We start from the raw sequence: 15,159 nt of genomic DNA on the forward strand, positions 1-15,159 counted from the left end.
CACCTAAATTGTATTGTTATCTTTAATCTTTATCGTAAAACCGTTTATGCGTCGAATGCATTCGTATTATGTTAATCGAAATTAGATTGAATCAAGTGTGGATGGTTGCAAAAAATAAAAATTTATATACTTCAGTAAGTATAATAGTAAAATGATACAAATGTACAAATTATTATTTCTAAGATTATTCATTTCTTTCATACACTTTATTATGCCTAATACAACAATCCGTATTCGCTCGACACAAAATACATTTCATATTTAAACATCGTGTATTATTCATAATACATATTATTATTATGACGTGTATAGCTGCATGATGTCTATGAGTTTAATGAACGTCCTAAGCAGTTGATTACACCAGTTCCCCTGTTATTGTTCACCTATCATCTCACTGATTTCTTGATTACGTGTAATATTATACTGAATAGGTTTGAGTACAAAGTGGTCAATTATAAACGGGAATAATGTGGTCGGCCTGTGTTAATGCGGTGTGATGTAATCAACCAATCATAGTTCATTAGAGAATATAGTTTAGTTAGTTACATTTAGTTACATTTGTCTCTCGTAATAATTTTTTTTTTATTGATCCAAAGTCCAACAACTATGGCCATTAGCTGATTGTAAGGGGAGATGGTTGGTTTGAAACACGATTGTATGTGTGGCAAGGATTTTGTTGCTAAGAATCTAGGGCGGTCACCCATCCGGAAACTAGCAACACCAGCCCCCGTGTTCACTTATAGAGCATATGCAACTGAGTGTAGACACCGCGCCGCAGGGATAATTATTTTTTAGTATATTACAAATAATAAGGTAAGAATAATTTATTACTTGCACTACTCATTCGGTGCACTACACAATTCATAACAATACAAAAAAGTCAAAGGACAATCTAGACATTTATATTGAGGGTTCGGTTAATTAACGATTTTTACAAAACAATGTAACCAGTAGACTGGTAGATCAGGTATGTTGAATTATAATCAACTTTTGCAAAACGAATTCTATATTATACAGGTAAGTGCCTACAAAATGCCCACCATATTTACTTATTAGATTTATTCAAAACTCGCGTAGTTTATTTTGCATACCTGAACTAACTAAAATGTAAATGGGAAATTCTCAAGTTATCTCTAAATATGTTATGGAACGTATTGAGAAGTGCTTATACCAAATGAAAAAGCGATCACTGCAGCTGATTACTCTTGAAACAACAACAAAAATCTCATAGGTAGTAAATTAGATTTAACTTATAATTGATATATATAGAGAGAAATAGACTCCTTGCTTCATTCTGAAACAAAACATATAAAATGTGTTTTAAAATTACATTTATACTCTACGGTGGCAAAACTACATAATGGTTTTAAATTAATTCGCTTGAATGAAGTGAGGATACAATATTGATGGTTCTTGCCATTTTATTTTTGCAGAACCCTTTTAAGTGATAGATGTGCTTTTACTTAAATGATTTCACGTGTTGAGAATTATAGAGCATTTCGTTTAGAAATTAAATATATTTTGAACGAATCAAAAGTCTAAACAATAAAAATTCTTACATTGGATATTCGTTGTTTTTACTTTTATAGATACACTTTGATGATGTCGTTAAACAATAATACTGTAGTTCATCAAAATATACTTCGCAATTCCAATAATTTTTGGTCGTACAAAATTTGAGGTTATTATTCGTGAACTTGCTCATTTTTAAATTTTGGGGACGAAAAATTCACACACTAGAGCAGTTCAACGATATGAATGATGGCTAAATAGTAAACAATTTCATAACTTACCTACCTTATCCACTACTGATATATTTGAACAAATATTTAAATATATTTCAAAAGAAAAATCACTCTATGGTTACGTTAAATAAAACTAACTTCTTAGGAAATGTCTAAAGATTTTCCATTAACCATGGCTCTTTCTAGTTATATATACATTTCAATTGAAAATCATGTACAAGAGTAGGGTTAGGGCTACAGGAATTCCCAGATGGTTGCGAGGATGGAACGTTACCTAGAAAAACAAAACATTTAAAAAGTACATTTTTATATAATTTTTTTTCTGATAATATAGGTGGGTAGGTACTAGGTACAATTAAAATTGTAGGTTTAATAATAATAATATAATGTATATTTTATGAAATTAGCCTTTATAAAATATAATAATATTATTTAAAACTTGAAGTTAAAAAATTTATTCTACTATAACTACAGAGGTATCGGTGGCCCCGTGTCTCAATACATATTAGTTCGTAAATGAACGAAAATATATGAATCGTTCCAATATTATGTAATTATATTTTAATTACTCTATTATTATCTTCAACCTGATGTTTAAGTAATTCAAGTAAGAAATTCTACACAAAACAAGTCTTTGGTTTTATGTATTTAATATACATTATATTATAATGAGGTTTGACCTACTAGTTACTATATAACCACCAAATAACTATTATTCTGAAGTTTAGCTACCTTGAAAAATACCTAATGTATCTTAAAATTTCCCAGTTATCAATGCACTTTGAATCTTTTTCTGCACATTTTAATTTAATATTTGATGTTTGTATCTGAAGTTGCATACCTACACCCAACATTCTATCTTCTATAATGGTATTTGAGATCATCACTACATTATACATATTTTGGTATAAGTAAGAGCTCTAAAAAAATCCAATATAATTGCGAGTAGAAAATAATTGCATACCTATCCAAAAAACTGCTACAAGGTAAAATAAATGAATAAATATTTAACTAAGGCTTTTGTAAAATTCCACCATCAACAAGAATTTTGATCTTAAAAGTTCAATCATAAGCTAATGTTAGAACCATTTTTAATAATTAAATATCTAAAATATGCGTGTGCGGATTGAAATTGGAGGGTGTACCCCATACATTTTAATATCCAAGCATATTACCATAGTTGATTTAATATTATTCAATTTTAATTTTTATCATAAATAATAATACATTTTAACATTCCAATAAAAATTCACTGTTTCCAAACGCGCGCACACACACACACACACACACACACACACACACACACACACACACACACACACATACGCATTATACGTTTTTAAATATTTGTAATTTGTACTATTAATTTTTAATCGATTTAATTTGTTTTTTACATTCCGTTTAATTTAAAAACACGTCACGACTTAGCATATTGATTTTTATTTATTTCTTTCGAATAACCTTACTTGGAATTCCCGCCAACCCAATCCAGAAGCAACTTGCAAAGAAACATTTTTTCTCCACTTATTTCTACTATTTTATCCTAATAATTTCAAACTTAAATCCTATTAACTGTTCTAAATAAATAGGTCTTACAGTTCTTTCTAACGTCTCAATCTCTAATTTTTTTTTTATAGATTTTATTTAAAAATCTAGCCCAACAATTTAATCTCTAATTAATACAATCTTCAAACACATTACTAAATCCTCTAACACGATATGATATGTTTATGATAATTCTGGCCCTTAAAAATGGTTTCACAAAAATATAAGATAGATGTAATATTTGATCTAGTATTTAATGTACTCGGACCATTTAAAAAAATTGAAAGTGTTGATAGGTTAATATTAATTACTAACATCATCAAAACAATGGGGTTAACAGCAATATATATTTCATACCCATTATCATAGGCGAATAGTACCTTAGTATATAAAGTTAAATATCTACATTTTCAGAAAAATAATCTGCTAAATAATTTACAGTAGAAAACGAGGTTCTCATTTGAAAAAAGAACATAAGTATCTTGTCTCTCCACCAGACTTCACAGTACAATACTTAAGTAGTAAGCAAAATCTCAAGTAAAAGTATGGTCTTTAAGTACCTATATTTAGATTTTAAATAACTGCATTATAGGAGGAAAATCAATGGACAATGAGCATGCTTGGTGAATCTGTATATATTTTAATTTATTGAAATATCAATTATTTATTGTCTTGTCGACGATTACAACATAATGGTTACAAATTGAATTGGAAATTTATACAATAATGAATAATAACAATGATAAACTGCAATAGTTATTAGAACAGAATAAATTGTAAAATAAATAATTATTATTTGTATAAACATTTTAATAACTGAAAAACTACTCGTTCGAATTTTGAAATTAAGTATATCAACATTAAACAAAAAAAAAATTATCCTCTAAATTAAGGTAAGAAAGGTGGGTTTTCAATTGAAAAACCGAAGTTAGTATCGCCATGGGACACTCCATAAGTAGTACAAAAATCTCAAGAATTTGAAAATACGGTCTTTATATATTATTTAAAAATTCCATTAATCAGAATTTGAATAAATTAATTATTAAAGGAAAAAGTGGGGGTGTCACGCTTGGCGAATCACAGTGTATACATCGTGGTAAGGTGCACGATCGCCATTTTATGATCAAAATTTGTTAAAAAAAAATAATTTGATTTAGTTTATGACGCTACACAATATTTATCATAGTTAGATAGAAACATTAACTCGTATGCGTCCACTAACATAAAATGGCGCAAGAGCGAAAAACAAATATTTTGAATTGTTATAAATAATAATAACTAAAATATACAGATATACCCTCTACCCCCTCCCACAATATAGCTATCTTATTTGTATGGGTTTAGTTTTTATTATACGTTTTCCGTGGTCCTAACCTAACATAATCGAGAAACCAATATGTGCCAAACGAAATTGTTTGTTTAATTCAACAATTCAAATGATTTCAAACATTTGCAATACTGTTGAAGTAAACCACTTTGAACGATCAAAAAGTTTATACAGTTACGTGAAAACTTTTGTTATTGGTTAATAATGTGGTTTATCAAAATGTTATAATATAATCTAGAATTTAATAAAGAAACATTTAGGTGTTTATTCTTCTAGAACATTCCACAAGTTATTTAATATTTACTGTTTAAGTATAATGTCTTAAAGATAATTTTAACGATATAATCATCATTAAAGAAGTACGCACCAAACATTATATTATCAAACTTTTTAACGTTTAAACAGATACGTTTTTTTTTGTTTTTTTGTTTGTCGATTGCCAGCTTGAAATTGTTGTTGTAAACTCGTAAAATATGTTCCCGCAAATGCATTAAACAACTATTACATTTTCACTTTTTAAATCCTGTCAAGGGTGAGGGATCTATTTGTTTTACAAATGGACGCGTGTGAATCTCGTTGGATTTTACTTATTTTTTTTTAGAAAACTCATCGAACAGAAAAAACAGAGAAAAGTTACATACTGCAATTCTACGTACATAAATCGGAAATGGATTACATACCTATGTAACCTTTGCAATAGACAATATAGTAAAAGGCCATTTTTTCTAATCTCCTAGGTGTTTTCGGGAAAACAAGTAGCGGTAAACGGCAACACAATTCGAACGAAGAAACTCAAGCGAAAAATCTTAACTAGATTTGGGTAAACCGAACTTAACTTTTGGAATCGTTTTTCAAATTAAATTATTTACCGTGGCATCAAAATTTAAACTCACGCCACAGCGACCAGTAATACTCACGTATCTCAGTTAAACAAAAAAAAACTAGAGGAAGTCGCTTTGCTGTTTAATATTGTGTATACTAGGATAACTTATAATTAGGTTGGTTCCTATCCATTCATTACGGATGAGTTAAATTAGAGTTCAACAATAAATCATTAAATTTTTACGAACAACAGTTCTGAAAGCGAATAATAGATATAATATTGAATTTAGTACTTATTTTATTTGGGTCATTTTTACAAATTTTTAATGTTAATGGATCATTATTGATTACTAAAATGTTCAAATCACCATAGCCTTCATATTTTACAAATCCATTGTCATTGGTCTATTATCCTCGGTGCTCGGCAAGGCCGTATCCAAAAAAATATTTAGGGGGGAGGTTTAGAGTATAAATATGTTATATTATATAATAAAATATGAAACTATAAAAATATTATTTAAATTAAATTTATCTATATTTAAAAATAATTAAAAAATATTTTGGGGGGGTTCAACCCCCCCTCCACAAATCTGGCTACGGCCTTGGTGCTCGGAGTTAAATAACTAAAAATTACTCGTACGATTATATAATACTTGAAAATGTTCAAAAAAGTTAACCACTAAATAATTAACATCAGAAAGAGAGGGTTGTCATTTAAAAACCAAAACTATGCATCTCCAAATGACACTCCTTATAAGTAGTAGGTACTATAAATCTTAAGTATTTTAAGATATTATCTTTAAGTTTATTTAAAAAATGAGGTGAGAATGCTTGGTGAATCATCCTGCATAGGTATGTAGATTTGAAAATTAACTGTAAAATTTTAGTAAAATGTCAGCGTTATGTCTTATTTTCAAATTGTTTTGAAAATACTTACAAATGCCTACCTCATAGCATATTGCGTACCTACATAATAAAAAGTACATTATCGTGTATTATTGTTCATTATCGTTGATTCACTTGTTGATATAATATATTAAATAAATCGATATAACTGTGTACATAGGGTGCTAGATGTGCTGTACTGGTGTGGTCTTCTATTATATTATTGTCGGCGACAAAGGTGCGAATTCGGTGGGCCGAAAGACAAAAGCGCCAAGTTGCGATTGGCTCGAAATTGCTAAAACGAAGCGTTTACTCGTTTGGCTACAAAGTTTCACCATAACCGAGGTCCATACCAGGAATAATAAAACTAAAATCAAAACTGCATACTTAACGAATACACCTATATGTATAGGTACTATAATACATAATTAACACTAATTACTAACCGTAAGGCGTCCAAGAAAATCAATACGTTTTACTTAATATCAGAATAAGTAAAATTCATTGTTGAGGATTGGTAGCTTTCAAATGTCAAAAATAAATGCATACCTGTTAACCATTTTTTGTTGTAGTTGTGATTTATGATTAATGAATGGGCATCGAAGTTTATTATCTGTACGTATATAATATAGGTTATTATAACTCAGCTCATCCGTACTAAAGCAAATGGTCATTGGAATGCAACTTGTATTAAATATGTTTTTATAAATTATATTGTATTTCTGCTATTTGCAATAGGTAAGTTATAATATTATTGTGAGAATAAGACCGTATTGAAATACATATATGTATAAGAATTATATTATATTAAGTTTGTGATATTTTTTGAAAATCTTCTTAGTAGATATTTAAATTGAATTAACCCGTATATAATATAATAGTGTACTGTACACACGAACATGTAATAATAATAGTAAACTAAAAACTGCGTACAAATTCCTACTACAAAATATTATGTAATCCTCTTTGCAGTGTACATAATATATAATAATATTATTATGTAGGTACGTTGGCATTATTTAGATTTTGGCTTTCGCTCCCGATTTGTTGAATTGCTTCTTCTGATTAATTTTTAGCTACCTACGCCACTGTTCATTATAAACACCCTTTTATGTACACATATTTTATAAACAAGCAAATTTAATTGTATTATAACACATGTACTACACATACCTACCTATTTATAAATAAATTCTTAAATGTAATTTAATTTGGTAGGTACATAATTTTAATACTGGAATGCGATGTTATGCTGATTTCAACAACAAGCTGGGTAACAAATAATTTGCTTTAATTTATTTCTCTCAAGAATAACGCACTTACCATTACACTTATCATATATTGATGTCATATAAGTATATATATATATATTCATATTCGTGTATATGTTGGCATTGAGTACAAAAGTTCCTCTAAAAAAAAATTAAAAATAGTTTTGTAAATATATAATATATGTGTTGACCTATTTATATAAGGGTGGCAATTTCTGGTTCAATTATATTTCTCTTAAAGCTTAATAATTTTTAACATACGTTTCATGTCCTATTTATAGTTAGGCCTATTATTGTAACTGGTTCCAGGACTAGGATTTATTCTAAATTGACCATTCGCAATTTATTGATCAATCATTACAAGTGTTTACGAATACAGAGACATACCGTGAGAATTTGAAACAGTTGCATAATATATATATAACTATATTATATATTATTTAATTTACAGAGCTAATATCGGATTTTGGATTAATATTATTTTAACCTCAGACGTCTTCATAGCAAAATTTTAGATAAATAAACGTAAAACAAACCATAAGTAAAGCCTCGGTGAACAAATTTTCTAACAATATAATTTTTAACTATAGATACCTACAGCTATATTAATTCCATTATTCGTCTTGATAATTTTGAATATTATTTAGATATTGATGAAAAATAATTACTATGTAAATTTATTCAATTTAATTGGAAAATATATTTTTTAACTTGTTTCCACCCTCCTAAAAATTCAAATTTTGCTTTTAAAGAGAACAATTAATTGATATTCATAATATGCATAGTACTTGGAAAAATGTGGAACTTTGTATTATGCTAATAAATAAATATCCATAGTTGAGGAATCTGATGAAGAAAATAATAAAGTTCAATACATTTGATATCAGTGATCAGAAATTTCAAAACAAATTTCAAAAAAACTGTTACAATTATTTAACCCACAAGCGTATTAAAAAGTAAAAATAGTTATACCGTTTAAAGCTTCAACAAAAACAATTATTTTTTATTTACATCATTTCTTTCTCAATATCTAAACTGGTATGAACAGTCCCATAATACCTATGTTGGAAAAATGTATTATTTTATTAGTTGATTCCGATTTGAGGTCCCAGGATTTCGTATAATATTCAGACATTCAGTATACCGTTTTCTTTTATTTTCTATTTGGAGATATCCTGTTAATATATTATAGTTTTTAATTATTTCTTTAGTTCTGCAGGTTAGACTTGTAGCATTCCCTCTTTACCCATAAGATAATTTTGGGTAACTGTAGGGTAAGATTAATACAATAATTAATTCTTAATAACATATTATTATTTATTACGATTAGTTATTTGTTGATAGTGTGATAGATAGCCAGATTGATAGGTATAATATAATGCAGGTAGTACAGTAACAGGCATACACCACACAATTACAAATCAGTTTTTGTTATAAATTAACATAATTTATAAAAAGTTCCATAGGTAGTTTATTTATGAATTTACTTTGTATTAATTTCTCAAGACAACATGTAAAAATTAACAACAACCAAACAGTTATGCTTATTAAAACTAAAAAAATGTATTCATCGTATATTACGTGTTAAAGTTTTCGGATTCTAAAAACGAAGCAAGGAATATATCGATTTTATAAGCTATTTTTTAATCCTATATTCATTTTATTGTTATCTATACAAATATTTTTCTGGGAAAAGGAGTGCTTTTTAAATTGAAAGTAGCGATCTGACATTGATTCCAGTTTAATGCGTGCTTACTACTTAGATTATCTGTAATTATTCGATTTCCCAGTTATTCCACTTAGTTCAAAGATATACTATGTATAGATAAGTTCAAAGACGTGAGCCTAAGCATTGATTTTAAATATTATATTTTAACACAAATAAACACACCGGCTGTTTCAGTGGCCCATTCAACCTGAATCAACTTAAACAAAAATTTATATTAATGGAAACATGTGGATTTTAAATTAATAACGTGAACTTCTATAAATGCTTTTTGTCAAATTATGATATTTGATCATCGCGTATTTATAAATGAAAAAAGCCTTACAATAACATAAGGGATTTGTTATGATATTTTCTTCGGAAGTCATTATAGCGAGTCGTAGAGAAATATATTACAAAAACGCGGTTTTTTGACGCGTAAAGAACACTTGCACAGTTGCACACACGTTATAGGGGGCATTTTACTGGGCGGCCGTTTGCCTGAGTGTATTAAGCCTGGTCAGGGGTGTCGGCGCAGTCGCCGGATATCGTCAGTATCGGTTAGACGCGCAACCCTCGACATGTTTCGCCGGCTCGGCGCGACTTTTGTTTTCGTCATGCACATTTTTTTACCCGGTAAGAACTTTTTAAAAGTCGAGTAATATTTATTTTATATTTTATTGTTTTTTTTTTCAAATCTTTTTGATCTAATTTTTGTGTATAAATATACATAACACCGCTTATAGATTGGAAAAAGTCCTCTATATTCATACAAAATAAAAATATTTGTATTTTAGTTTTTTTTATGTGGTTTAGGTATTTGTATAACTCAATGAATATGCAATTTAAATTTTTCACACACAATATACGATTTCAATAAACCTGTATATATACATTTAGTGACATCTTATTTAATGTATGGTAGATACCTGCATTTAATATCACTAAAATCACAATTCTAAAATTATTACTTATACATTTCTTGATTCACAATTTTAATCCAAGCAAATAAATATTAAAGTACCAACTTAGCTGGGTTTTAATAGCTTGATAATGTATAAATTATAACAATTAAATTAATAATTCATTGATATACCCAGATAAATTTCATAGAATATAATTTGATCTACTTATTTTTAGTTCTGTGAGTGTTTAATTTTTTAATTTCTAGAAAGCATTTTGAAATTAGTTTCAACATTTTAATATTTTGTAAATTAAATTATGATTATAATATAATATAATATGAAAATAGACGTATAAAAGAGAACCTATATTTGTGCAGGTACAGGTGATATCCATTAACGTGGACTTCATAATAAAAATAAAACTATGTACATTGAATATTTTCTTCTGGGATTTCTTCCTTATAATTCACTTAATATACTTATTTTTAAATGATTGAGTACATTTTCGGAAGTACTCATAAGTTATACGGTATTTATTCTGTGTTATAATATAAATGTAATAGTATGTATGTATTAGGTACATTTTTCCTTGCATTATATTTTATCGTAGAATGATTTTATTCCCCGATCAGAAAGTGTTTGAAGACATCCATCTTTATTTGGAAGTTCTACACTATTTCATAATAATAATCATAAATGTTGGGATAGTAAATAGGTACGTCAACTATATATATATATGATTTATAATAAAGAAATATGCATAAAGTATATTGTATATAAAATATTGGTTCTTTTTTCAAAGATTTAATAATATTTATTACGTTTAATAGTGCCCTAAAACTATATTTTAAAAAAAAATTATAAGTTGTTTAGTAAATTAATTGTAACTTGTTAGCTCAAGAAAAATTAAAAATTGAGGAATTTTATTCCGTTCTAACTGATTAAGACGTAGTAAGTATAAACTTTTTGCATAAACTTATTAGGTACGTATCATGTACCTGGTATCTATTATTAAATTAAAAATAAATTAAAACCTATATTGAACACAGTACATTATACTGCTTATAGGTTATCGGATAAATCGTAAACCCTACACTCACTGTTGACAATAATATGTTTGTATAGACTTATTGTAGGTATCTGTTTATTTATTAGGGACCTTTATATTGTGACCTAAGGTTAGTGTTTGTATTGTCTTAACAGTGTTCCCCAATGACCAATACGCTATTTTATGATTTCAGACCACATTCAAAATATCTTGTATTTTTAAATTTTTAATTCTGCACTTGAGTTTATGCGTGTGACATATTTTTATAACTTCTCGCATGAATAATGTATTTGTTTGAAGGAAACCATATCCATATAAATCTTCACACATTATAAGAAAGATATTTATGAATTCAAAAAGAAAGTGTAAATAACAATTTCTAGAAACCTAGACCATTGTTAATTAATTACTTAACTATTTTATTTCTCAACTGAAACTTATATTTTGAATAAAAGGTAATTAAAAATAGTAAGTATTATACTTTTAATTACACAGATATTATGCAATATAGCTATTGTTGTAACTAAAATTATAACCCATTATTTTACATCATAAATTAAATTGTATAGAAATTCAATGAAATATAATCATAATATGCTAGAATATGAGTAGTATAATGTACAGCAATTATCTTAAAATAACTATAAACAACTAATATAATTTATAATGATAACTCGCAGCAGTAAATTTTGAAACGAAAATATAACATTAATAACATAATATAATGGCATTATAAATAATATACAGCAATAATATTATTTAAGTAACCTTCCTGCAAATACTAGACTGCTCACTAGTTACTATTATATCATATATAAACACAACATAACATTGTATACATGGTAGGTTTATATTAGTAGTTTTACCTATATAAAATAAATTGAAGAAAAAACACAATATTCCACTTAAATATTATTTGATTGTAGAGCTTTTGTCTGTTTATCACAATAAACTATTTTTTTTTATCTAATAAATGTGATGTTAAATCAATTAACATAATATACATTTAAATATAAAATAATTATTTGAACTTTTAATAGAACACTAAACATTTTCATTACTTTTTGGGAGTAGGTATTTAAATGCACATTCTATGCCAATTATTAATAACCAAAAGCTTACAGCTATAAACATTTATTTTAATAAGAAATACGTATCTTAATTATTTATCACGACATACTGGAGTATAAAATACAATTGCTTTTAACATTAATTTAAAACACAATAAATTGGTTTGAACTTTAAATTAGTAAAGTTTGATAAATATGTTTATATTTAATATTTTATGTAACTATTTAATTATAATGTTTAATTTACACTTAACTATAATAAATGTAACTGAACCAGTAACCATCATTGACTAATTAAATAAACGAACAAGCAAATCGATGAAATATGGGGTATATGAATAACACAAACATTATTATAAATTTATCAACGTTAAATAACAGTAAATAACATATTTGATAATCAGGCACAAGTACGACGCCGTTCATACTTCAACAGTTCAACTTAATATCACCAAGCTCCAGTCTTTAAAAAACTTATTATGGTTAAATATGAGTATTTTATTAGGATGTAAACAACTATTCATAAATAATATATTATGTTGTATCATTATTTATATTTCAAGTTAAGACTATTTGTACACAACACAATAAGGTATAATATACCAGGACGTATAAATGCATCATAGTTAATTAAATATTAAATATTGTTAGTTTTTTGCATTTTATTAAATAATTTTATGATATGTGTATAGCATAAAATATTGTTATGCATTAAATATAATGTTGTATTCTCACATTTATAAAATAATTTAAGTAAATATTGTTCAACTTAAAATTCAAATATGTACATATAATAGTACATTAGTAGAATTGTAAAATATAAATAACCTCCTAGTATAAAAAATCAAATTTATTTCGTGTCATTGATAAGAATAAATCCAGAATAGCTCCAATAATACTATGGGGAATCGCAGTTCAATGCCATTAATCAGTAATTTCCAATTCATTAACAAAGTCAATTCAACCCAGGTTTATAAGAATATGACACCAACAACGTGGTTATAAACCTACTTATCTATTAGCCGACTATTATTATCAGGGTTCGAGACTTCATGCATTTGCATATTTATTCGGGAAATAAATACTATAAATTTGATCCGGTAAAAATTTGTGTAGTGGTGTTTGGAGTTAAAGTTTTAAAGTTAGCTGTGCATATGTTTACATATTTTGGAATTTTTTTCTACAAATGTACTCTTAAATCAATTTTTTAGTAAATTAATTTTATCTACATGATTTTTTCGGCAATAATAACGATAATCAATAGCGTTACTGGGAACTCATTTTATTTTTAGCTCTGAGGACAATATTATTTTTATTTAATCTGTCTTTTATAGTATTATTTTGTTTGCCAGTAGTCAGTATATAGTGATCGATGGACTACGATCGTTATCGTGTGCATGTATCGTCAATCGTTGTCGTGTTCGTATCTGTATTCGTTATTTTTTGTATTTATTANATGGACTACGATCGTTATCGTGTGCATGTATCGTCAATCGTTGTCGTGTTCGTATCTGTATTCGTTATTTTTTGTATTTATTAGCGCTTGTATTTGTGGTATAATATGCCGAAAGAAAACAAAACACAAATTAGTCGGTTGAGAAGTTTCATTTTGGAATTTGGGGATAATGTATTTTTAGCAAACGGAAGAATTTTATTTTGCAAAATATGTGAAATTAAAGTTGATAATAGATATGAACGGCGATCTAGTGTAATATAACATATAAGTACAAACAATAAAACATGCAGGGCCGAACTTCCGCCTAGGGGCCCTTGTCTTCCTGGGGCCCTCAGGGAAACACACACAAAAAAAAGGTATCACATACATAAATTGATTAACACGGAAAATAGTTCATGTATAATATAGAATATTATTGAGAGGAAGTAATTTAGAAATTAATATTATTATATTGTGTTTTAGTAATATGGAACCGTGTATAAACATAAATAAATACATTTCGTGGTGTTTATCAGTGATTGTTTCTTTCTATTCGATTATATTTATAGCCGAAACCCTTAAATAAATGTATAACCGTAAACACTAAAATTTTTTATTTCGGTGCGAGCAAAATAGTTATAATATTTGTTTTATCTATTAGTATGTTGAAAATATACAAATTAAAAACAGTTTTTATTAATATATATTTAAAAGGGCCTTTCTTTAAAAGCTGCCTTGAGGCCCTGAGACCTTTAAGTTCGGCCCTGAAAACATGTAAAAATAATTAAACTGAGAGAAATGTTCAATACAAGAAACTAGCAAATGATTACACTAACTAATACAAATAAAATATAATTATAAAATGATTATTTTTTATAACATAAAAATTTTAATTGCTACGTAAAGAAGATGCGGAGTGTTAAAAAATCCAAATTTTTTTATAATATAGTATGTATAAAATATACATTTTTAGTAATATGCACAAGATATGTTTTTTAACGTCTTTTTTAATTAAAAATAAATGCATATTTAAGTGCATATTTTGATATTTTTTTGGTGCATATGTACACGTATATTTTTAAGATTTTAACCTTTAAGCACATTAAGTCCCGAGCCTTGATTATTATGATTAAAATTACAATTATTTGCAATCGGCTTAAAATTATTGATAGGTAAATGAATTATTCGACTTCTGCTTCTTCGATGAAATTACGTTTACCATGTTACTTCTTGTGTCGTGTCTTAGTAATATAATTACCTACTATCAATGTATTGATAAACAAGTTTATACAAACTAACCAAGTAAAATTATAACATTCATTTTTTCATAACTATTAACGCTTTTTCCCAAATTTTTAGTTTCGTGTTTAAAAAGGTATCACTGGTTATTTACAAAAAATA

The 15,159-nt window shown here is 27.1% G+C and overlaps 1 protein-coding gene across 1 annotated transcript in view; it reads left to right on the plus strand.

Moving 5' to 3' along the window:
- Window positions 1-9,846: 9,846 nt before the first annotated feature.
- The window catches only part of LOC111034226 (Down syndrome cell adhesion molecule-like protein Dscam2), a gene marked incomplete at its 3' end in the record, with an annotated part of 64,105 nt that continues 58,792 nt past the window's right edge, over window positions 9,847-15,159 (plus strand). Inside the window, exon 1 of the mRNA XM_022315340.1 lies at window positions 9,847-9,936. Within this exon, the coding sequence (XP_022171032.1) occupies window positions 9,882-9,936 (55 nt within the window). The remainder of the gene's footprint in view (window positions 9,937-15,159) is intronic.

The sequence above is a fragment of the Myzus persicae genome, unplaced genomic scaffold (genome assembly GCF_001856785.1).
Source record: "Myzus persicae strain clone G006 unplaced genomic scaffold, MPER_G0061.0, whole genome shotgun sequence".
NCBI classification, from domain to species: domain Eukaryota; kingdom Metazoa; phylum Arthropoda; class Insecta; order Hemiptera; family Aphididae; genus Myzus; species Myzus persicae.